We start from the raw sequence: 26,062 nt of genomic DNA, 5'->3' as shown, positions 1-26,062 counted from the left end.
TACGTGCCCGGTGACCGCTGCCTCAATCACAGGCCTCAGTGGTGACCTCTTCACATACTACACATCTCAGCAGTCACGTGTGAGGAGCCCACTACCATGGCCTGGGATTGTATGCATAAAAACAGACACCCCCCCCACTGGTGACCTCAGTCAGGGGATCTGTATACATAAGACTGGACCTGCAACCACTGGATACAGGAATACCTCTTCATTTTCCTCTCGTGAACTTACCCTAAATATTCCTTTGCTTTCTGTGCGTAGGCTCACATGGGGTTTTTAAAGCGATCAAATCCAATTTGAAAATGCCTCTAAAAAAATTATTGGATGATATTTTTGCAATAGGCCAAAATTTATTTTTTTATTAAACATCTGTTCATTATTATTATGGCAAAAGGAGTTTCTTCCCAATATGGGGAGACCAGTACCATGATCAATACATTATGGTTGGGGACCCTGGTACAGATTTTGCATTGGGGCCCAGGAGCCTCATATTAGGCCTCTTGATAAGGGCCACAAGTCTGAAAGTGGATGCAGATGCAGGAATACTTTAAGGTTTTAGCAGGATATCCTCGCCTGGGACTCAGGTTTTACCTTACAGGAGGCCAGATGGGTACTGTCTGGGATCTCTCCACACCATTCATCTCAATGTTTATTTGTATCTCCTGCACTGAACCACTACACGCGGTCTGAGGAATCTTTTCTTCAAGGGTCTCCCCTCCCCCCTCCTGATGGTCAGTATCCCCCCACCCAGCAAGAGAGCGCTGTCCTGACACACATCCATATAAACAGCATGCCAGTCTGTGCAAGTACAAAGGCAATGTACCATGCAGAGGGTGGAAATCATGGGCAACCTTATATGTCTATACATGTATATATGTAACAGGCAAGAGGAGGATGAGGAGGATGCTGCTGCTGCTACCATTGTAATGAGTGGCTGCTAGATCAGGGACCTCTACTCAGCAGTCTATAAAATCACTATCAAGCATACCGGGAGAACATACCGTAAAATTATTATTTTTAATATTAATCAAAAAAACACAAAAAAAATTAGACAAAAAAATTTAGACAAAAAAAAACGCATTCTGGTCTCCAGTGCAGTGAATAAAGTAATGAGATCTGAGGTTATTAATGGGGGTCCCGGGACTTATATAAAGATAGGTCACCTGGGACCCCCAACAATCAGTTGTATGAAGAGGCTGCCAGGCTCACAGATGCCAATGACGTCATGTTCTCTCTCTGCGGATATAAAAATAATCGCTGGTCGGCATCTCCCCATGTAAATAGGGGAACTGCTGGAAACTGTATGGGATCCCCCATAGTAAAGATGACCTGCTGCATGTAGAGGGCAGTAGTGAGCACCGACTGACAGGTCCATCAATCATTGCTTGTAACAAGTAGAAAATCTGCCCAAGTAAAAGGACCCTAAGGACAGGTCATCAATATTATAGTCCTGGAAGACCCTTAAAGGCAACATTATTGGTACCCCCGGTGGTGGTAACCTTTGGTGATTTATCATTGATTAGACTCGTGACAAAGACGGCACTGGATATTTTTTTATTATAGTCTATAATGTGATGTGATATTGGCCGATTGTTGGTCCAAAATACTTGAAATGGGCCATTTCAGCAGATAAAAATCTAACGTACAAGGCCAAAGGGAAAATCCAGTCCCCGAATAAAAGGATTTGCTGACAAAAAGTTGTATGGCAAGCCAAAAAATAGTTAAAAAATAGCAGCCTGACGATCCCATAGAGTCCTAGCAGGACGGAAGACCTCTCAAGGAGGTGGGAAGGCGGCCATGACGCCTCATGATACATGTGACTGATCACTCAAGATAAGGCAGCTGGTAAGTATCTTGCCATTTTGGGTAGATAACAGAATCTTGCTGTTTTTTTGTCAGTCCACAGATTATGGAACCAGGGGGTAGGTGAGGAGCTTTCCTGGCCCCATTATAATAGAACAGTCCGTGTAGACATTCACTAATATCAGTCTATGATACAGATGTCAAGTGTTTGGCTGCTTTAATTTGTTTGCAAATGAGCTACAAGCCAAATCCTGTGCGGGTTATCTGTAGTAGGAAACATAGTCAATACCTTATCAGTAAGGCTGGAAGATAAGGACACCCAAACCACACAGCATTGACTTCATACAACCAGATGCCTCTAAATGCTGCCTATTAGGACATGGGGATGGGGGAGGGCAGATAAACCAATCAGTCCGATCAATGACTACAACACTAGCGTGATATAGCCGCAATTGGATCTATAGCGGCAATTTGCGGACAACTTAAAGGGACCGCAGCATATCAACCTCACAGATGGATAGGTTAGGGTCCATTCACATGGAGTTTTTTGGTGAGGAAAAAATCCGCTTCAGGAATTAGGAAATGTTTTTTTCCTCCAGCACAGTGTACGGACCTTCAAAAAACCGCTAGCGGTTTTTCCATGTGGTGTTTGCCAATTCCACATGGATTTTCCGCCTCCCATTGACTGCGTTGGTTTTTGGAGGCGGAATCTGCCTGTAGCGGAACCCATGGAACGCTATTATGGGGAGGCATTTTTTTCCACGTGGATTCTGACACGGATTCAGCGCCAAAATCCTCACCAAAAAACTCAGTGTGAATGGACGACCCTTAGGGTCACCTGAATCAAACAGGGTCATTGACTTGTGAATGGCAGCACCTGGGTTGGGTTGATATGCCGGGTTATAATGACAGACTCCCTTCAGGGGGCATTCACACGGAGTAACGCGGCGCTGATTCTGGCACGATAACTCATGTAAGAATCAGTGCTGATAAGAAGCTTCCCATTGATTTCAATATGTTCCGCGCGTTAAACGAAACACTTGAAGTCAATGGGAGTCTCTTTATCAGCGCCGATTCTGATGTGAGTTATCACGTCAGTATCAGCACCGCGTTACTCCGTGTGAATGCCCCTTATACAAGTTGTCCGGGATCACATTTTGCTTCCTTTAAAAAAAAATAAAATAAAAATAGCGCCACCCCTGCCTATGGTTTGTATCTGGTACTACAGTTGAAATCCATTAAAGTTAATAAGGCTGAGCTGCAGAACAACACACAAGTGGGCATCACCCGAGCAGCTGATCAGCAGGGGTCTCAAGCGTCGGACTCCTCAACAGTCAGATATAGATAACCTATCCTAAGGAAGTTCCAAGAACAGCAGAGCAAGTGTCCATGCTGGGAGTTGTAGTTCCCCAACAGCTGGAGGTTGCTGACCCCTGGACTAGGGGGCGTCTACAGATTGCAGGGAGTTTAATATAATCAATCATTGCAATGTAATAACCCAAGATAGAGAGCGGATTATACCCACAGTCCTGTGTACAAGTATATAATCACATTCCTGTAATCCAGCATCCAATAATCTGAAACTCTGATAACCCGCACATGCTCACTTACGCACCTCTGTCATTTCTTGGGAACTGCTTGGTTACATTCTAGAAACATAACAAAAAATGGCTGCCCCTGGGCGACAGGTGAACTTTATGTAACCTGCCCTACATCAGCAGGCTTTACATATATCAAGATTTGCATCTGCACCACAAATATGCAGGTAACAGTTTGTAAGTATCCCCATAACAGAGGGGAAAAAAAAACAAAACAGAAACAGCGCCCCTTTGGTCTTATGGCTGCATCTGGTATTGCATCTGAACTCCATTCACTTATTATACCAGTGAATAAATCCTAAAGGATTACAGAGGCCCTGTCACCTCTGCTGATGTGTTTTAGTAAATACTTGTATTCTCCATGAAATGACAATCCTGGAGTATCTTGTGGATATATTCTGATGTGTGCTGTTCCTCTGTTATTCTGCCTGGAAATTTATGAACCTACTAATAAATGGGTGCTACTATGTCCCCTATCAAGGGGTATGTCTATGCACAACCTGACCCCGTCGACATCACAGTGTACAAAGACACCCCCCCAACTGCCAACGCCCAGATGTCAATTTATTCATACATTTCTAGGAGGAATAACAGAGGAACAGCTCCAGAGAGTTAGTTCTAAAGAATGTTACAAGGAAGTGTTTCCAGGGTGAAACCTATTAAACCAGAAACACAGATAGGTCAGGGTCACTTCAATGTAATGCCTTCTCCCTTATTAAAATTCGCACCTCCATTACCGAGATGTTCATTTATATCACAATATGCAAATTAACAGTCTGGAGCAACGAAGGCGACTCCATTGCTCCAAAATGCTCCAGCACAAACACAAGAAAACACAGACCAGAAGGGCTTTGTCATACAAAGACGGGAAGGGAAAGGAGGGCGTATCAGAGCTGTGTGAAGTGGAAATGTTTGGTGCAATGGAGCCGCCGTTGGTGCTCCAGATTGCTCATTTGCATATTGTGAAATAAATTAATAACTTGCTCGAAATTTCATGGGGCAAAAGGCGACACATTCAGGTGAACCTGACCCATGTAACTGGGCTGCTGGTGTAATATGCTTCACCCTGGCGGCAGACTCCCTTTAAATACGTAGAGCACATAACGTACAATAAAAAAAAAAAAGTGTCAAACTATATATAGATGCCAAGTTCTAGCCACTCTTGGCACAGAGCATGCCCCATCCATGCCCACCCTCGCTGATCCCCGTTAACAATGCCGGCGCTGGCAGCTCATTTCTGCCCACTGCATTCCATATAGGTCAGAGCTTGTGTGTGACAATGGGACTGTTACTCATTACGATCCATTTAATGCAGAGCTCACCCACATAGCGCCCCCCGCCCTCCAGGGCTACTCTTTGTGAACAAAACACAAACGCAATGTTTTTATCCCCGAACCTCTTAAGTGAGCGCAGTCCGCATTACCTCGAAGAAGATTAGAACTTCGCCTGTTGACCTGACACATTTTACTGCGCTCTATTGTGTAGGAACAGCTTCATTTAACCGAGCTGACAGCGAGACGCAACGCGTTTTAACAATTTAGATCACAGCATGATATCCGCACCTACTGTACACTCCATTTTACTTTACTGCTCTTGTTTGACTGTTCATTCTGCGATGTCTTAGGAACCGGTTATAAATGTTTTTACCAAAAAGTTTTATTATGCCGTGTGATGGCGCTATATAATAATAATGAGGGTAATATCAAACTTGTAATGCTGTTCCTGAGGCTGAGTTCACATCTCCGTTGGAGACCACGCCGTAGAGACTGCAAAAAGTCAGTGGAGAGAATTGGCGGAAACCCAACGGACCCCAATTATAGTCTCTGAACAACAGAAGGTTAACCCGAAGGAGAGCACATAATTTACAGGGGTCCTTTCATTGGATACCCTTTTTTTTCTCACTAACACGTCGGAATAACCTTAAGATAAGGCTATTCTTCTCCTACCTTTGGAAGTCTTCTCCGCGCTGCCATTCAGTAGAAATATGGGTTTTCTTTGGTATGCAAATGAGTTCTTTTGCAGCACTGGGGGCGTCCCCAATGCTGCGAGAGAAATCTCCAGTGCCGCCTCCACCTTCTTCTGGAACGGCCTCTCCCTGTGTCTTCTTCTGTCCTGGGTTTCAATCTTCTAGGCCTTGGGCAGAGCCGACTGCGTATGCTCGGGACACAAGAAAATGGCTGCATACACCAGAAGCCATTTTCTTGTGGCCTGATCATGCGCAGTCGGCTCTGCCCAAGTCCTAGAAGATTGAAAGCCAGGACGGAAGAAGACACAGGGCGAGGCCGTTCCAGAAGAAGATGGAGGCGGCACTGGAGATTTCTCTCACAGCATTAGGGACACCCCCAGTGCTGCAAAAGAACTCATTTGCATACAGAAGAAATTCCCGGATTTCTACCGAACGGCGCCGCGGAGAAGAGATCTAAAAGTAGGAGAAGAATAGCCTTTCTTAAGGCTATTCCTACGTGTTATAGAGAAAAAAAAGGGTATCCAATGATAGGATCCCTTTAAGGATCTGACTATACATGGTTTGTCATCTTTTACCATGGAGATGCATTGGCCCTTAGCACCTCCGCTGAGGACTTTCTGGCCTTTGTGCAGGGGCCTTTCCATGTTAAGACTTCCACTAGCATTATCAACTGACCTCAAGGTTATAACCTGCGCCAACTCAAGGACTGACAAAAACTTTTTTGCATTCCATCAAGTAACACAGGAAATTTTTGTTACACAAGTCTTCCCTTACCAGTGCACGCAGGGTTAATCCCAAAACAATAGTCACCATCTGTGTAGTTTGCAACTGAGTGTTTAATGGCAGCCTCAATCTTGTATGTAATGAAAGAGGAGCCGATGAGAATGATATTCTTTGACTCATCCGAAATCAATCCAATTCATTCTGTGCGCAGATGGAGGAAGCGATCTGATGATGCCCAAGCAGCTAATGCCTGGCGCAGTACGGGAGACAAACATCCGATAAATTAACTAACTTAAGAGAGTGTATCAAGCGGTTCATGCGGCGCAGTGACGCATACGAGTAACGCGAGCGCCTAGGGTTAAACACGGCAGGATATGTCAACAACTCAACGTTTCGAAAAGGCGTTTTTCTGTATTCCTTTGGAAATGCACGTTTCCGAATGTCTTTCTATGTCTAGGAGGGCTCGTTCTATATCTGCTGGGCAAACGTGTTGAAAAGGTCTAAAAAAAAAAAAAAAAAAAAAAAATCTTGAAGAAATGGCTGAAAAAACGCAGAGAGAAAACAAAACCAAAAAACTCAAATGGATCCAATGATCAGGCCTAGAATAGAACCAAGGACCACATGGCCATGGACGGAAAGCATGACATTGCTCAATATCAAAGGATGGAAAATCTCCTCTCACCCACTATCTTTGGGAGTCTCCATGTGCCAAAACATGGCAAGTCCATTGATCTTATCAGCTACCCATGATACGCTCTACGATGTGCCCCAGTGCTGGAGAGATCAGTGCCATTAGTTTCTGCACCAATATCCTTCCACTGTCAGAAGGGCGAGCCTTCGCGATGACATTAGACTGTAAGGCCCGCCCTTCTGACAGTGGAAGGATAATGGTACAGAAACTAATGGCACCGATGTCTCCAGCCCCGGGGCCACATACTGGCAAAGTGGTCAGCTTTCTATAATAGCGTTATGTAATAGTCAGTGTCAGATGACTCTTTATCTGCTGGAAGATTTCCTGAATAAGATATATTACAAAGTTTCTTAGTGCTACGCATTGATACAAATCGGTTTTATAATAGGAGATGCCCTTTAAATAATATTGGATGTTGATACAGTCTCCTAATCTTCTCTATTACATAGACTTCTGCTGCCTATTACGTTTTATCTCCGCCAACAATGGGGTATTCATCATCATTACAAGCCACCGAGTTAAAACCAATTTTTCAGCACGCTGTAAATTGATTTGTTTTGCAGTAAATTGTGGGCGAATCTGGAAAACTTCTTTCCTGTTTCTTTATCTTCCCATTGATCTCTGGTTGCTATAAAGCATTTCTGTGCTTGGTATGTGCAGTTAGAAACACCATGAAAGACAAACAATCCGCAGGTATCGGGGTAAATTCCTCTGGTATTTAGATTATGGGTGGGTGGGGCTAATGTCATGTCAAAACACAGATGACGTCAGCAATCCGTGTCCTCATTCATACATATGCTAATACTTCCAGGGACTGATCACTGGTGTAACATAAAGAACAACACACAACCCAATTCCACAAGGACAAGTGATGTCAGTGCCAATACGTAGGGCACAAAATATCTGCCCCCTACAGGTGAGTCATTGCTACTGCATATAGACACATGACCATTCAGTGCACTTGACCATGAAATGAAGAGAGTTGGGCACCAATTAGACGCAACTGTTTCTTAACAATTGGTGTCTAGCCCTACGCCACCCCATAAAATTAGATGTTTTCATTGACCACTCCATATGTCTACCAGTGGTCACTGTGGGGGGAAACGTAATATTACATGGCGGCCATTCTAATGAAAGGGAACCCTCCCCCATATTGTTCCTTTAAGAGACCAACCCTTAGATGTGTTATCTCTGTTACTACAATGACCAGGGATAATCCAGCTATTTTTTGACCTCTGTTATCTATGTGTCCTCTCTGCTGCAAAAAACACAAACTGACTGTAGATAATAGGGCAAATTTATCAATGTAATAATGTCAGGAGAACAGTGTACGGGATTAAACTGCTGTGCAAAAGTTTCAGGCAGGGGAAAATGCTATAAAGTAAAAATGCTTCCAGAAACCGAAGGGTTAATAGTTTATTTTTGTCAGTGAACGAAGAAAAGAGAAACCTAAATCCCATCAATATTCGGTGTGACCTGATAGTGATGATATAGCCCTGATTTCCACATCGTCCAGTCTGTCTGGGATTACTTGGAGATAGATGGATTGGAGGATGCCTACATCCACAGAAGATCTGTGCTTAGTTCTCTAAGATGGTGGTGGGAACAACAGAGTTTCTTCAAAAACTGTCTGCAAGTACCGAGAAGAAGTTTTTTCCCCATTTTTTCAGGTCTAAAACTTTTGCACAGTTGTACATCTCCTCTAAGCCATAGCCCGTCCACGGCCCTGTCTCAATGAATTCAATGTTTTGCAGTAGCCCAGTGTTTAAGATAGAACACATGCAGCCATACTCTTTTGATAAAGGATACTCTCCGGCCCTGTGGAGTAAATGGGAGCCTATAGCTATGTTTGACGTATGTGTCAGGGGCTTTTCTGTCACCTACGCCAAATGGGTACTCCCCAACAGAGTGTGAACTGATCCTGAGATCCCTCTGCTACCCTCTGCATACAACAAAAGACGTCACTAAATGCTAGAAACCAAAGATCCCCCATATACCTGCCGCACAACAATAACATTTCCTGCACAATAAGTGAAAACATCCAGGGAATTCAGGGGTGACGCGGGGTCACTCTACACCTTGCTGCAAGCGGTATTCTTAAAAGAGATGAAATTTTATTTTAGGAATGTGTGAAAATGTCCTTGGAATAAGGAGAAGAACATCGACAAGAAGCTCGCAGCATGTGAGAGACGGATGGGATCACAAGTCCTGCTAAAAGCACATTATCATCAGACACTGGCGCTCTTGTAGCTATTATACAATGTGCTAACACTTCTGCTTTTTGGAACAGTCATAAATCCCTTGTGCCCTTTGCATAAATGTGTCTATTCATACAGTGTCTCCCGATGTGACGTCCTGAGCCGAGGTGCAAGAAAGCAAACGAAATCCAAGGAGTCAACAAGGTAACCTGTGCCCACTATCGAGAAAGAATATTTCCCCCTAAAAAAAGCTGGGTGGCAACCAACGTGACCACAATTATAAACCACATGGATTGCCACCTATTTACAGTATGGCAGAGATGTACACCAAAAATATCCATAAGGGTTCACTGACCTCATGTATAGCAAGTGTCATATAAACCTATATATAACAGAGCTCAGCTTCTCTCCTCTATTATATAACCCTATATATCACAGAGCTCAGCTTCTCTCCTCTATCCTATAACCCTATATATAACAGAGCTCAGCTTCTCTCCTCTATCATACAACCCTATATATCACAGCTCAGCTTCTCTCCTCTATCATATAACCCTATATATCACAGAGCTCAGCTTCTCTCCTCTATTATATAACCCTATATATCACAGAGCTCAGCTTCTCTCCTCTATCCTATAACCCTATATATAACAGAGCTCAGCTTCTCTCCTCTATCATACAACCCTATATATCACAGCTCAGCTTCTCTCCTCTATCATATAACCCTATATATCACAGAGCTCAGCTTCTCTCCTCTATCATATAACCCTATATATCACAGAGCTCAGCTTCTCTCCTCTATCATATAACCCTATATATCACAGAGCTCAGCTTCTCTCCTCTATCATATAACCCTATATATCACAGAGCTCAGCTTCTCTCCTCTGTCATATAACCTTATATATCACAGAGCTCAGCTTCTCTCCTCTATCATATAACCCTATATATCACACAGCTCAGCTTCTCTCCTCTATCATATTACCCTATATATCACAGAGCTCAGCTTCTCTCCTCTATCATATAACCTTATATATCACAGAGCTCAGCTTCTCTCCTCTATCATATAACCCTATATATCACAGAGCTCAGCTTCTCTCCTCTATCATATAACCCTATATATCACAGAGCTCAGCTTCTCTCCTCTATCATATAACCCTATATATCACAGAGCTCAGCTTCTCTCCTCTATCATATAACCCTATATATCACACAGCTCAGCTTCTCTCCTCTATCATATAACCCTATATATCACAGAGCTCAGCTTCTCTCCTCTATCATATAACCTTATATATCACAGAGCTCAGCTTCTCTCCTCTATCATATAACCCTATATATCACACAGCTCAGCTTCTCTCCTCTATCATATAACCCTATATATCACAGAGCTCAGCTTCTCTTCTCTATCCTATAACCCTATATATCACAGAGCTCAGCTTCTCTCCTCTATCATATAACCCTATATATCACACAGCTCAGCTTCTCTCCTCTATCATATAACCTATATATCACACAGCTCAGCTTCTCTCCTCTATCATATAACCCTATATATCACACAGCTCAGCTTCTCTCCTCTATCATATAACCCTATATATCACAGAGCTCAGCTTCTCTCCTCTATCATATAACCTTATATATCACAGAGCTCAGCTTCTCTCCTCTATCATATAACCCTATATATCACAGAGCTCAGCTGCTCTCCTCTATCATATTACCCTATATATCACAGAGCTCAGCTTCTCTCCTCTATCCTATAACCCTATATATCACAGAGCTCAGCTTCTCTCCTCTATCATATAACCCTATATATCACAGAGCTCAGCTTCTCTCCTCTATCATATAACCCTATATATCACAGAGCTCAGCTTCTCTCCTCTATCATATAACCCTATATATCACAGAGCTCAGCTTCTCTCTATCATATAACCCTATATATCACAGAGCTCAGCTTCTCTCCTCTATCATATAACCCTATATATCACAGAGCTCAGCTTCTCTCCTCTATCCTATAACCCTATATATCACAGCTCAGCTTCTCTACTCTATCATATCCCATTCTCAGTTAGGCTGCAGATATCCCCTGACAGGTTCGCTTTAAGTGAAGATTATGTAGACATGATCCTACTGAAATAAAGAGGAAACAATAAAGGTAAACTTCCTATTCCAATTGTGAATAATTCCGGCAGGATTAAAGTGAATTATTGAGCCTCAGAAGGGATTAAACCGCGGTCAGAGATCTCCCGGCCTCTGCTCTAGTCTATAAATATCATTTAAGGTAGAACATAACCTTTGGCTCGTGATATTTTCTAATGAATAAATTCGGCTTTTCCATTACACTGACAGATGTGAAACTGTGACAGCTCCAAACCAGACACAAATACATCTGCCAGATGACAACTATATAATACTATACCAGAGCGGTATATTCTGGATAGCTGACTGTACCTATATGTAGTAGACGACCATGAGTGCACAGAAAACATGGCAAACCCAGAATTAGTCCATATCCCAGTACTGCAGATGTACTAGAATGACAGTCAGTAAAGGGATCAGAATCCGGCATCCATAGGTAACCTATAGGGTGACTCTGCACATACATAGCACCTTACCTTGTACTGATCCTGAGTCATGGTCTGTATTATAGCCCAGAGCTGCAGTCACAGTTTAGCAGAATTCTCCCAGCTTTCGCTGCCGGATCAATATCAGCGTTTTCTGATGCATTGTGGGAAGTGTAGTCTTTATAGGACGCCACTAACCCACTGCATAGTACAAGTTATAAAAGGATCTGATAACAAACTTGCTGATTGTTTCCAGTGGCCCCCATAACTGAAAATGCAGCTTTGAGATATAAAGGTATGGAATGCAATGTATAAAGAAATTGTACACGGTCAAGGGTGGCTATCCATTCATCCACATTGCGGATACGTTGCTCTTTTTGTTGCAGATTTTGGTGTTTTTTCCCCCAAACCTAGTGGTGGCCATAGAGGGAACTGGAAGTATCTAGGAAGCTCTTATACGTCTCCCTTCTGCTCAATCCATTCATAGCTTAGTCGCACAAAAACAGCAGCTTTTCCGCAACATGGCGCCAAAAACCTACCTGAAATTAAATAGTAAATTGTTCAGGGCAGACACTGCGGAAAAGCTGCAATTTTTTTGCTGTGATTTTTGAGCCAATACCAGGAGTGGCTTTAGTATATGGAATTGAAGATAATCTTGGGGTTGGAGTAAAAAAAAAAAAAAAAAAAAAAATCTGCAATAACAAAAAAGAAAACCTGCAGATTGTCCATGATGTGTGGTCAAAACCTAAAAGAGGCCTCCAACTCATCCATTTTTTAGATTTACCCTCAAATGGGCTGTAAGGAATGGACTCATTACAATCCAAGGCTGTATCTGTGGGCACAGAGGTGAGTGCATGTGGGTGGAAAGGTAAAAATGACAGATTTGGAGTCTCTTTTACACTGTTTACAGATTACTGTAGTTTAGTGGGGTTACCAGAGGTGTCAGGGTCTATTGGTCTGACATATAGTTGCCCATAGACTTGAGATACCTGCTATAACTCCTGATGACCTGTTACACATGCTCACTTGTCTCAGCTGCATAGGAGCGAGCAGCACCTAGACCAGGGGGTCAGCAAACTTCAGCACTCCATCTGCTGTGAAACTACAACTCCCATCATGCTCCATTCTAATCCGTGGGAGTCCCAAGAACAGCAGAGCAAGTATGCATGCTGGGAGTTGTAGTTTTACAACCCCTGACCTGGACACCTCTGGCAGCAGCTTATCTACCTGAGCACACAAGGGTCGGCATGCTGCAAACCAACAGCCTGACCTTTGTGTTTTACGAGGTCCCTATATACATTATATCAGCAGGTTTACATCTAATGTGTATGGCCAGTTATGTCTATAGCAGTAGATACAGGATATATCACCTTTATGGCACACTGACATTATGACAGTATTTCTGTGCTGGGTGCTGTATCCTGGACCTAGTTCCCCCCTATAAGCATTGCTGCAGACTCATACATAGGATATGCAAACACAACAAACAAAACCGACACCAGAAATTTGCATTGTGTCTCTGCTATATGTGGTCCCTGGGGTTCACATCATTCACTAGTTTAAGGGCCACATCTACTTGCCTATGACCACTGTATTGGGGAATTTGCACTTTTTGACCCTGCTTTTCTGCAATGAGTGATCCCAATTCTTTCACCCCATAGACTCAGGTATGAGTGTCATTTTATTATATGGGTAACTATTGATCTGCGACGGTCCTGTGCTTTTAGTAGACGAATGGCTTGCACCTTACAGACGATGACATAATTATACTAATTGTCTCATTAGTCTTCACCAGGATTTGCAGTCAAGAGGACAATTAACAAGTGTGTGAACACATTCATAGAGTAATCCCTACAGTTGTCAGTCTGCGGCACCCGTCAGTCTGCGCTCACATATGCTCACTACATCAGATAAATCATCAGCAGAACTTACCCAGCTTTGAGGCACCCTCTGGTGGGTATTCAGGAAACTGCCCCTCTGAAGGGACGCTCACGGTTCTTCGGAGGCTGCGACTTTTGGTAGATTCTGGAGTGGAGTCCTGTACGGATTCAGCAGACATCTACAAGACAGGAGGCACAGGACTCAGGGTGATATGTACAGTAACCAGTGCTGCTAATCTCCTTGCAGCTATATCAGATAAGTCAGCCCCCACTTGATCTCTTTATCCTGCATGTGATTACAAGCCTAGGAGAAGACCAGCGCGTTTCAGCTTCCATGACTGATGGACGCCCTCTAGAGGATGCTGCCGGGTACTGTCGCTGTTATGTGTAGTAACTGATTTGACACCTTGTAAAACAAGTCGGTGTACATATTAAAAAACCCATCTGAATGAGATCAGAACAGGAAGTTATTTACCACATTCCGGCGGAACAATCTGTAGCCCTACCCATACCTTGTGTAAATTGTGATCCGGTAATGTGTCATGTCACCTGTCACTAGACCCTATGGTATGTGACGCTTTGTATACTGTCAGAAAGGCAACGCATCGGATGAGATGGAGCTTAGAAATTTGTTGGATAGGAAGGGTTTGGTGACATGGGACGGAATCTGCAACAAGTCCACGGCAAAATCCACATGGATTACGTATGGATTAGTGACAGGTTTTACAGTCTATTTCACACCATGAAATCTGTAATGAATATCTGCAGCATAAAGTGACATATTGTGGATTTAAAGGGCTTGTCCAGATATAGTGAATAAATATTGTTTGTATAATAAAAAGTTGACAATTTTCTAATATGCTTTCTTTATCAATTCCTCACTGTTTTCTAGATCTCTGCTTGCCAGTATTCATTCTGTTTACTCCAAGTGGCTAAAAATCAGTCCATGGTCATGTGATGTACCGTCCATGGTCATGTGATGTACCGTCCATGGTCATGTGATGTACCGTCCATGGTCATGTGATGTACCGTCCATGGTCATGTGATGTACAGTCCATGGTCATGTGATCAACACAGGCTCAGGGCCCTCTAGTGGTCCGTTGCAGCCATGTATCACATATCCTGTAGGGTTTATAGGACAAACCCTTACTCACCCCTGTATGATGAATGTAATAGCCATAACGTTAGCGCACAATTGCACTTCTCTCACCTGTGTTTTGGTTCCTGGTTTTGACTAACATATTGATGCAAAATACAGCAAGAAGCAGAATATTGTCATTCTGGTTCTTCACTTATTTGCCTCCATTAATACAATAGCAGTCTATGGAGGGGGAGAGAAGAGGAAGAAAAGAGCTTCTAAAAGCAGAGACATCCTCTCCATAAGTGAGAGGCTGTGGCCCCACATTGCAGAAACGCAGCTTTTTTATGTTGCTTTTTTTTGAGCCAAAGCCAGGAGTGGCTACAAAAGGAATTGGAAATATAAAAGCAGCACTTATACTTCAACCTTTTGTTCAATCCACTCCTGGCTTTGGCTCAATAACCGCAACAAAATCTGCAAAAACAAAAACAAAAACTGTGTTTTTGCAATGTGGGGCCTTAGCCAGACAGTTTTCTTTTACAACACAGCGGGGTTATCAGGAGTTACTATCCGGCCTTGTCCTGACACCTCATTCTGTAGATGACCTCATATCTCCATCACTTCACCCTTCTCTATAGAATGCACTGTAAACTATAAAGTGGGCAGCACGGTGGCTCAGTGGTTAGCAGTGTTGCCTTGCAGCGTTGGCGTACTAGGTACGAATCTGAACACCTATAAGGAGTTTGTATGTTCTCGCCATGTTTATGTGGGTTTCCTCTGGGTACTCCGGTTTCCTCCCACACTCCATAGACATACTGATAGGGAATATATAATGTGAGCCCTATATGGGACAGTGACTGACAATATTTGTAAAGTGTGGAATATGATGGCGCTTATTTATGGATAAATATATAAGCTGACTTACACTTTAAGGTGGTCAAAAACCTACAATATCTACAGCGAAACGACCTGCTGTTCCTCTTGACCTTCCCATATGCACTCAGTTTGCTTGAACATACTGTACGTAATTCTCAGTGGGGAGAGTGGAATTGGCCTTTCTCTTGGGTACAAAAGATCAGGCATGTTGGAATACAACAGGCCTGATCCGACCTCCCAACATTAGATGGTTGGCCAGTCCGGCCAAATCAGTCTAATATATATGACCACCCTTAGCAGAATTTAGCGCTCATTTTAATGACTCCGCCTCAAAATCGTAGACAAATTCTGCCCCCGATTTTGACTCCCATTGTCCTGAATTGAAACAGGACACTGAAAAGATAAGCTTCTTTCTCGATCCCGCCACGGATTCCGTGACCAATTCAGCTGGACACTCCACGTTGCGAAACACTCCGATAATCTGCCCCAATTTCCTCTTCCACTTCTGCCATGTGAACGGCCCCTTCTACTGAATTCGCTTTCTGCCTCTTATTTTAAGACGGCACAGATTTAGAAGACAATACACGTGTCACTAACAAGACTACAGAAGATAAAATGACTCAGTCGCACCAGGACTCCGCCATCGAGCGCTCTATTTAAGCTGGTTTATAGGGTAGGTAATAATTAGGCACACAGAGAGAAAAAACACAGGAATTAACAGCACAGAGCGGCGGGGGCCTTCCACAAACACAAGGACTATGTCAGGATTAGTAATTGTGGCACTACAGATCCCATGCAGTGCCCGAGCTGCAGGGCGCCCGCACAGATAGAAGAACTCTTCTGCCTCTCCGAGCAGATCACAGAGACATATCATTTCTATAAATACCAACCCAAAGTATGTTCTTGATCCTGGATGACTTTCCCCAGGTGCGGTCAGGATATAAGACACACACCGATAGATAGATCCGCAGGCTTCCTTACAAGTGCCAATCTCTCGCTTCTGTCTCTAAGACGAGCGCACGTAACTGTAATTACATAGTGAGAGAAAAGGACCCGCTTGCCAGCTCTGGGCACAAACAGCAACAGGAAAACAATTTTTTGGCAGAGGGGTGAGATTTCTGGAGGGCTCCCTTCTGTGTGTTTGTTATCATTAGTGTGCTGAGTAATCTGTTCAGCCATTGCTGACAATTGCAGAGAGGCCGATGGTACAAAGAGGTGGAATTCGCAGAATCTGCCTGGTGGGAGCAATGGCAGACAAGTGCAGGTGTTAGGCACACGTGTAGGTAACGCTTTCTGCTACTATGCCAATGTGCAGATAGGAAATATCAATCATCAACAATTCAGTCTGTGAATGAGAGTCCGTCACCTTTTCGGCGCTGTCACGCTGAGCATTTTCGTGTTTTGTTTATCCCTTTCTCTTCAGTTATTCCACAGATATAAGGCCTTTTAGTGTTGAGGCAGATTAGGGTCTAGCCATGTACGTGGTGACCCCTGCCCACCAGTGTTACCGCCCACTTGGCTAGTAGAATCTAACTTACAACAACACTAAAAAGGCTTATATCTTTGGAATGGCTAAACGGATTTGGATCATTGGACTTTTCAGCTTCTCTTTAAATTGTATCTGCCTGTTGTGCTTATGCAGCGGTTTATCCAAAGCTTGAAGTGTAAACAATTGAAATTTGATGTTGGTGAATTTAACGAGTGTGTCACCAGGGTTAAGCATATCAAACCAACACCACAGCTAGTTCGTTAGGTCAGGCTCATCTGTATGTAACACTATGCGCCTCTATTGCAGAGATATTAAGTTTATATAATAATATGCAAATAAGCAGCGTGGAGCACCAAAGGCAACACTATTGCTCCAAACTGCTGCACTCCACACTGCTTTAATACGCTTTGCTTCCCTCCTATCTTCTTTGAGTGACAGGGTGAAATCCCTCCTGGCCCCGGGCTCATGTTCGTGTCGGTGTATTAAAGTAGTGGGGGGTCTAGCAGTTTGGACCCACGATGCCGCCCTTGGTGCACCAGACTGCTCATTTGCATATTGCGAAGCAGGATATGCTAGGATATACCGTCACTTTATGTTCATCGGGGTTTCAATCTCTGGGACCTCTCACAGATCCCAATAATAAAGGGGCAACAATACAGAATCAATGATACGGCCGTTTCATACCATATTGGAAAGCAGCTCCATTTAAATGAATGGGACTGGCTGCAGCTCCCTCAAGGGTTAACATTTTCATTTTTTTTTCTTTTTGCTGTAGACTCTAATGGGTATCATCTAATGGACATCACGCATATTCGGCTTAGTAATAGGGTTAATATATTTGCTCCAGCCCTCACCGCCAGCCCCGGCTGCTGTACCAGCAGTAGAATCCACATGGGTGACATGAACAGCACCTTAATAAGATCATTAAACAGGGAGGGGGAGCCGGAGGGGACGCACTCGAAAACTAGTAAGTCAGCTTGAATGCTATCCAAACACCACAGCTGACAGAAAATAATAATACGCTGTGCGGAGAGGTCAGCGCCAGTAATGAGGCCTGTCACAGGAACAAATGTGTCACCGGCCACCAAGAGGTGACAATGTTTTCTCTGGGCTCAGCACAGCACGGAGGTGTAAATGACTGTATACACAGCTGAGGGCGCACGGCGTCATTCCTCCACACTCCAAAGCCCCGAGCGGGCAAATGTATATTATTGGAATGGCCATAAATAACATATTTGGTGTCAATTTCCTATGATCTTCATTTGACCACAGCTGTCATGTCAGAATAGTATCCCCAAAACGCTCACCAATGACGGTACGCGAATAGCGCTTATTTCTCATAGAAAAATGTGAAGAAATCTGAAAGTAAACTACAGGCTCAGGAATAATGGTGGATGGGCCTGGCAAGTGGAGGACAGCTGCTCAGTCATGTTATAAGAAAACATAGGAACATCTACTAACCCCGGCTTATATTTAGACATTGTATAGTAAGGCTAGACAGCCTAAAGATGGTGTCAAATTTATCATAGTGGCTCATGTCGGAGGATACATCTGGTGAGTGTTTAGATATTGCCTCATGGCTGACAGTGGGTGAGCATTGTTCTCAAGAATGATGACTGGAATCAGTAGATCCATGGGCGTAACTTGAAGGGGTGCTTAGGGTGCAGTCTCACCAGGGCCCAGGAGCCTTAGGGGGCCATAAGCACTGGCATCAGTAGTGATATTGCAGCTTCCATCTGGTCCATAAGCCAAGGAGCCCCACAGATTACCCCTAATCACACGAAGGGGGATTAAACTCCTTAGCACCTGTAACCATCACTATCAAGAATTCACTGTAGGGATGAGGTAGGGGGCCCCAGACAAGAGATTGCACTGGGGCCCTTAAGACTTTAGTTACACCACTGAGTAGAGCAGCGGCACTTTGGTTACCAGGACAGGGTGAGGAATAAGAAGTGGGTGGGCATCAGATTGTATGTGTTTGTATGTGTGTGCTGGGGGGCATTTTTATTGTATGGGCAATATACTGTACTGTGCATATAAGCAATAAATGGGGCATTATACTATGGGACGGGCATTATATTGTGTAGAGGGATGATACTATGCATTTGGGCACTAAATGGGGCATTATACCATGGGAAGGGCATTATACTGTGTAGGGGGCATTATACTGTGTAGGAGGTATTACACTGGGTAGGGGGCATTACACTGGGTAGGAGGCATTATACTGGGTAGGGGCATTATACTGTGTTGGGGGCATTATGCTGGGTAGGGGGCATTATGCTGGGTAGGGGGCATTATACTGCGTAGGGGGCATTATACTGCGTAGGGGGCATTACACTGGGTAGCAGTGCTTAAGAGAAAAAACACAGAGTGGGGAATTTAAGGAGAGAGCTACACTGTGTGTGGGGAGCTACCCTGTCCCCCGTGAACCCCTTTTTGTAAAATCCTACAGATCAATTATTTGTAGATGTAGAGGTAGGTCAGTCCATTTATAGCCATTAAGATTTACCTTTCCTCACCCCTCACATATTATATGTTAAAGTACCCATAACTATTTCCTGCTGTTTTTGTTTCTGATTTGCTATAGTATTTAAAGGGATCCTATCATTAAAACTCATTTTTTTTCTGCCTAACATGTAGGAATATCCTTAAGAAATGCTATTCTTCTCCTACCTTTAGATGTCTTCTCCACACTGCCGTTCGGTATAAATCCCGGTTTTCGTTGGTATGCAAATGAGTTCTCTCGCAGCACTGGGGGCAGGCCCCAGCACTCAAACAGCAATGGGGGCGTCCCCAATGCTGCAAGAGAACTCTCCAGCGCCACCTCCATCTTCTTTAGGAACGGGTCTTCTTCGCATCTTCTTCCGGCGGAGGCTTCAAACTTCTAGGCCTCGGGCAGCAGACTGCGCATGCCTGCTGGCCACAAGAAAATGGACGCTTACAATACTGTGTAAGCGGCTATTTTCTTGTGGCCAGCGGACATGCACAGTCGGCTTTGCCCTAGCCCTGAGGCCTACAGGTTTGAAGCCTCTGTGGAAGAAGATGAGAAGAAGACCCGTTCCTGAAGAAGATGGAGGTGGCGCTGGAGAGTTCTCTTGAAGCATTGGGGACGCCCCCAGTGCTGTGAGAAATTCAACTGCATACCAACGGAAACCGGATTATATACCGAATGGCGGCGTGGAGAAGACATCTAAAGATAGGAGACGAATAGCCTTTCTTAAGGCTATTCCTACGAGTTAGGCAGAATAAAATGAGTTTTAATGATAGGATCCCATTACAAGGGAACCTGTCAAGTTTTTTTTTTTTTTTTACCACAAACAGGTCCCATCATGTGCAGGAATTACTTACCTCTCCATTGGTGCCCCCTAATGTTTCTGTTGGAGAAAAGTGAAGTTAGAAATATCTGAAAACATAAAATGTCCTATCCACTGTGACTACTTATGTTACTGAGCAGTCAGGGTGGGGCGGGGGAGCAGCTTCGGCCTAGTCACACCACCCCTTTATGATTGACATTTCCCTCACTCATTGATGTCATGATGAAGAGGTCAATCATTCCCGAGAGGTGATTATTAAGGGGACGGCGTGACTAGGCTGAAGCGGCTCCCACTACTCAGGCCAATTTATATAGGGCTTTTTATCCTTTCAGACATTTCTAACTTAATTTTGGGGCAAACAAAGGATTACAGAGAGGTACCGATGGAAAGGAGGGATTTACTTCATCCAGTACAGTTTATGGTGGAAAAAAAACACCTGACGGGTTTCCTTTAATGATCGAATACACATAGGGATCAGTTTCATATAGGATTAGTAATAGGATCTATGCTCTCACCTCATCAGTCCACCCAGGCCTGCATGGATAGGGCTCAGTAGGCATGTACTATATACAATCCCTCTTTGTTACTAGAAATTAGTGGCTCTAGTTTGTTTTCTCTACTGATCAAGGTGCTGGGGCTTAGGTATGCCCTGTATGGCAGATTGCCACGTGTCCTCGAAAGATCGCCTTACACTCCCATGTATATGTTTTAATATGCAGGGCGAAGGTAAGGACTTTAATGAGACCCAGATCGGGTTTCTGTGTCAACAGCCTAGTATGTGGTCTGGAATATTTTTTTTCCAAGGTTTACCTTAATTATACAAGCGCCGAATGGATGTGAGGAGGTAGATTTCACTTATTTTACGTATTCTATCATTTTTGGATATCTATCTATCTATCTATCTATCTATCTATCTATCTATCTATCTATCTATCTTTATCTATATCTATCTATCATCTAAATCTATCTATCCATAATGTATCTCTATCTATCATATCTATCTATCTCTATAATCTCTATCTCTCTATCTCTCTATCTCTCTATCTCCTATCTCTCTATCTCTCTATCTCCTATCTCTCTATCTCTCTATCTCCTATCTCTCTATCTATCTATCTATCTATCTATCTATCTATCTATCTATCTATCTATCTATCTCTATAATCTCTATCTCTATCTATCTATCTATCTATCTATCTATCTATCTATCTATCTATCTATCTATCTATCTAATAGAAAACAAGAAAAACCCAATAAAATACAATACAGAAAAACTTAGCAGAAATAAAAATAAAAGTAGAACAAGTTATTAACATCCATCTGTTAATACTACAGTGGGGACTTAGCTTTAGGAAAAACCTAAAAAAAAAAAATACCCACAGAAGCTGATTTATTAATCCTGACTTAATGCGGGTTTTGCTATGAACTTAACTATAGTTAAGTTTGTAGACAAAAGTTAAAATATTAAGAACGTGGCAGACTTTTGTTTTGATGGGTTGCCAATGGATATGACAATAAATGCAGGAGTTGTTAGAACCCAGCCATGGTTCCCTTATCGTGGACAGGCTGTCATGTATGAGACGATAACTTGGCAATCTTCGGGGTTCTTATTGAAGTGAATGGCAGCGTGTCTACAAAAGGCCTTGCCAAAATCACAATGGGGTAAAAAATCTCCATTCTCAGCGGTTTGATGATCTTTGTGGCATAACCCCTATAAGGCTTAGTTCACACATGAATAGGGGGTGGTGAAATTTGGTACTGAAAAAAAACGCTTCAGGAATTAGGAAGTGGTTTTTGGACATGTGGCGGTTTTTGGAGCAGTTTTTGGCAAAAACCACCTCAAAAAACTGCTAGCGGTTTTCCACCTCCCATTCACTTGCATTGATTTCCTGAGGTGGAATCCACCTCAAGAAAGGTCACACCGCTTCTTTTTTCCGCTACCGGCAAAAAAACGCTAGCGGAAAAACGAACACTAGCGGTCTACACAGACGATTGTTGTATGGAGGCGGATTCTGCGTCCAAATTCTGCCCCTCTGGCCCCATGTGAACGAGCCCTAATGAATGCTACATCGCTAAGAGTTGGAATAGATTTATACTGTAATCTACCACAATTTCTGGCATAAATTATAACAAATCTGTGTCATGTACCCTCCTGCTAAACTGCACCAGTGGTGCGCATGGTGTAAAAATGCAAAAAGTTTAATTTTCTGTGCCAAAGTGGCATGTGCTAAAATTTGTGACTTTCTTAACCCCCTGGAAAGCAGTGTCAATAGCTTTATAAATTCCCACCCCTGACTCTCTGCTGACAGGGTCCCATGAGAAGGAGGGGAAAGGGAAGGAGGAAGGACCCATGGGCCAAAACTCATTACACATACGACTTTCCAGTTTGTCACATTAACGTTGCCTCTCCATTGTTTAGGTCAGTCAGAGGACCTGAATATCTGAGAGGTGGATCGCTGACGTTTCATTCACTCTTGCGCCTGGTGTCCATCTGTCGTGAATCTGCCTTAATATCAGAAAAACAGATGGAGAACAGTTTACAAACGTTCCATTTAGAAATCCATTCACTTCAATGGGCTTTTTAAGCAATCCGCAGGTGTCAGTTTGCAACCTCTCCACTGTGAATCCGCTCTTTTGGATGGAAAGCAAAGTCAGACATGCGGGACTTTGGGTGCTTTCCCCCCCCCCAAAAAAAAGCAGATTCATGGCGGAGAGGAGGATTTAAAAACCCATTGAAGTGAATGGGTATCTAAATAGACCATTGGATTCATGATGGATGGACACCAGGCGCAAGTGTAATTGCCCCCTAAAACAGCAGTAACAGAGTCTGACGGACCTCACTGATTATAATGGGGGTCCGTCGGATGACTAACTTTATAAAACAGAGACCGGCAGAGGAAAAAGTCAACCCTGTATAACTTTTTCCTCCGCAGATTCTTAGTAGGACAATGTAACGCAGATGTGAACCTAGCCTTAAAAGTAATGTAAAAGTGATGTATTAGAGGCGAAGCATGAAAACGCCCATGGAGGTAAAAGCTTTATTAAAAGAGCTGTCTGAAGCAACAACACATGAAGCGAACGAGTGCGGAGCTCCCTAGCGCTCTCTGCCTTGTGCCGAGAGCACTTCCCATAATTAGGTTACTTCCATGACATTAATGAGGTGTGAATAGATGTAATTACATGTTCCAAGTGGGACGGAAGAAAAAAGAAAGAAATGAGAGCCCCCTGCCCACTTCCAGCTGCTGGAGGCAAGCCTCACATATTGTGCTGTAAATGTGAAGTGGTTTTTTAATAGAGAAATATAACAACAAACATTTGGCGACATTTTGTGCTCACGCTGATGAATTCTGCGTTATGTGCACATCCAGATTCTGGCCTCACCTCGTCCTCGCGGTTCAGAAGAACCAGCTGGCTTTCCGTCAGGATGCAATACTTCCTCTCCCATGTGGTGCTCTCAGTGTACGGCGACTGGCCGCATGACAGCCGGTGAGTGGGGGGTCCTTTCACATCTAGAAAACACAAGGAAGAGAGAAAACATGAGCAAGAAGTCCTGCACTTCTGGAAACAAAAAGTTACTTTCCATTGTAATGAATTCACAAGCTCAGTCCCCACCACAAAGCAGGAAAATACACGTAATATATGTAATATGTCAAACAGATGCAGCATCTTGGTAAGAGGACATAACATCTGGATTGTAAGACAATAAGTGATCCCTTCATTACAAGACAGAATACTATGCTTATAATATTTAGTATATTACAACCCTAAACTGAACCTGCCAGGTAATGTCTGCTGCTGAGCTGTGTGATATATAGGATTATATGATAGAGGAGAGAAGCTGAGCTCTGATATATAGGGTTATATGATAGAGGAGAGAAGCTGAGCTCTGATATATAGGGTTATATGATAGAGGAGAGAAGCTGAGCTCTGTGTTATATAGGGTTATATGATAGAGGAGAGAAGCTGAGCTCTGTGATATATAGGATTATATGATAGAGGAGAGAAGCTGAGCTCTGATATATAGGGTTATATGATAGAGGAGAGAAGCTGAGCTCTGTGTTATATAGGGTTATATGATAGAGGAGAGAACCTGAGTTCTGTGATATATACGATTATATGATAATGGAGAGAAGCTGAGTAGTGATATATAGGGTTATATGATACATATTATTATGTTACATATTTGGAAGCCCTACAGGTGAGCATTATACCATAGGACTGGTGATACACAGGATCGCGCCTTAGTCCTTGAAGAAAAAAAAAAGATTTCCAACCATTTATACATGAACTTCTAATTTTGTCAGCAGTGAAGACTTCACAGCCCATCTTATTAACCATTGCTGGGTGCATTAATACTCACAGCGCCTCCTTGTTATAAATGAGATTAAAGTGATGCATGCTTTTTTAATTTTGTTTAATTTTCTTGATTAAATGTAAGAAAAATCCATCAACACGTGTGTGTGCAGAAGTGAACAGGTGCATATCCTGAAGGAGAGCAAGATAAACTGATTTACAAAGCCCTGCAGTTCATATCTGGCCACTAGATGGCAGCCTGCACTCGATGAGAAATCAAAAACTCTCCAAGCAGAGATGTGGAATCGGCTACAGAAGAGAAGACGATAAAATACTGCAAATTACTTGTACAATTAACTCAATTTTGTGTTAGAACTATGCAACAAAAGAGTCGGATTTAATAATTTAGGACTCATACAAATGGACTGGCCGGTATATGAAATCTGGTATAGGTCGACAAAAAGTGCTACAAGGTCACTTCTTTCCTTACAATATATACAGAATATACAGACTCTGGTGTAGGGGCACAGCTATGGGCAGGTGTAGACTCCGGTGTAGGGGCACAGCTATGGGCTGGTGTAGACTCCGGTGTAGGGGCACAGCTATGGGCTGGTGTAGACACCGGTGTAGGGGCACAGCTATGGGCAGGTGTAGACTCCGGTGTAGGGGCACAGCTATGGGCTGGTGTAGACTCCGGTGTAGGGGCACAGCTATGGGCTGGTGTAGACTCTGGTGTAGGGGCACAGTTATGGGCAGGTGTAGACTCTGGTGTAGGGGCACAGCTATGGGCAGGTGTAGACTCCGGTGTAGGGGTACAGCTATGGGCTGGTGTAGACTCCGGTGTAGGGGCACAGCTTGGCAAAAGATGCACCTGATCTATGATAAAGTCTGTGCCTTGTCATAAATCAGGTATCATCTAGACTGTCTTGATAAATTCTTCCAACCCCCCCACCTACCCACTACTAAGTTCACTACCTCCACCCCCTCCTCTTGATCCCATTTGGACTGGTACAGAACTTATTTCTGCCCCCTCCACCCCATCAGAACATCTTACATTTCCTCATCCGCACAGACGACATCTAACCATGAGCAACTACACAGTCATAATCTTATGGGGGATGAGTCCACCAGACGGACATATCCAGACTACTGACCAGAACCACTCCCGGCACAGCCCAGACCTTTGGCTGCAGTTTTATTATCAGGGGCTGATCTGAATGTGTCTTGCTTGTCTATCTATCTACAGTGCCAAGTATTACAGCGATCTGGAGAGGAAATGAGTCAGTCCATGGTGAGAATCTTTATTACAGCCCAAAGGGAGATGGATTTTTTCCCAGAACAGTAAATTCCTTCCTATGGCATGGATGTGAAGCGTGTGATGAGAAGGCATCATGTGCTACTGTGTGACTGCCGGTCCGCTAGTATATAGGCCCACATAAAACTGTCACCGTAATACTACCAAGGAACACAATGGAATTGCTGAGACTTCCCTCAATATACGCGGCTCCCATACTGGAGGACATGCCATCTCATAGTGGCTGCAGAGCCCGGAGTCTTTAGTCAGCTCAGCAAGGCAATGAAACTTACTGAATATTAGGCAAAAG

The 26,062-nt window shown here is 43.5% G+C and overlaps 1 protein-coding gene across 4 annotated transcripts in view; it reads right to left on the bottom strand.

Moving 5' to 3' along the window:
- RASAL2 (RAS protein activator like 2) overlaps positions 1–26,062 on the bottom strand; it is a 231,186-nt gene that overhangs the window by 94,040 nt on the left and 111,084 nt on the right. For all 4 annotated transcript variants that reach the window (XM_075287447.1, XM_075287448.1, XM_075287445.1 and 1 more), the window contains exons 2-3: positions 23,547–23,674; positions 13,464–13,590 (exon numbers count right to left, since the gene is read on the bottom strand). In XM_075287447.1, the coding sequence (XP_075143548.1) occupies positions 13,464–13,590; positions 23,547–23,674 (255 nt within the window). The remainder of the gene's footprint in view (positions 1–13,463; positions 13,591–23,546; positions 23,675–26,062) is intronic.

Source organism: Leptodactylus fuscus, chromosome 9 (assembly GCF_031893055.1).
Source record: "Leptodactylus fuscus isolate aLepFus1 chromosome 9, aLepFus1.hap2, whole genome shotgun sequence".
Lineage (NCBI taxonomy): Eukaryota > Metazoa > Chordata > Amphibia > Anura > Leptodactylidae > Leptodactylus > Leptodactylus fuscus.
Note: the sequence above shows the minus strand (reverse complement) of the source record. Positions and strands in the feature narration are given on the sequence as shown.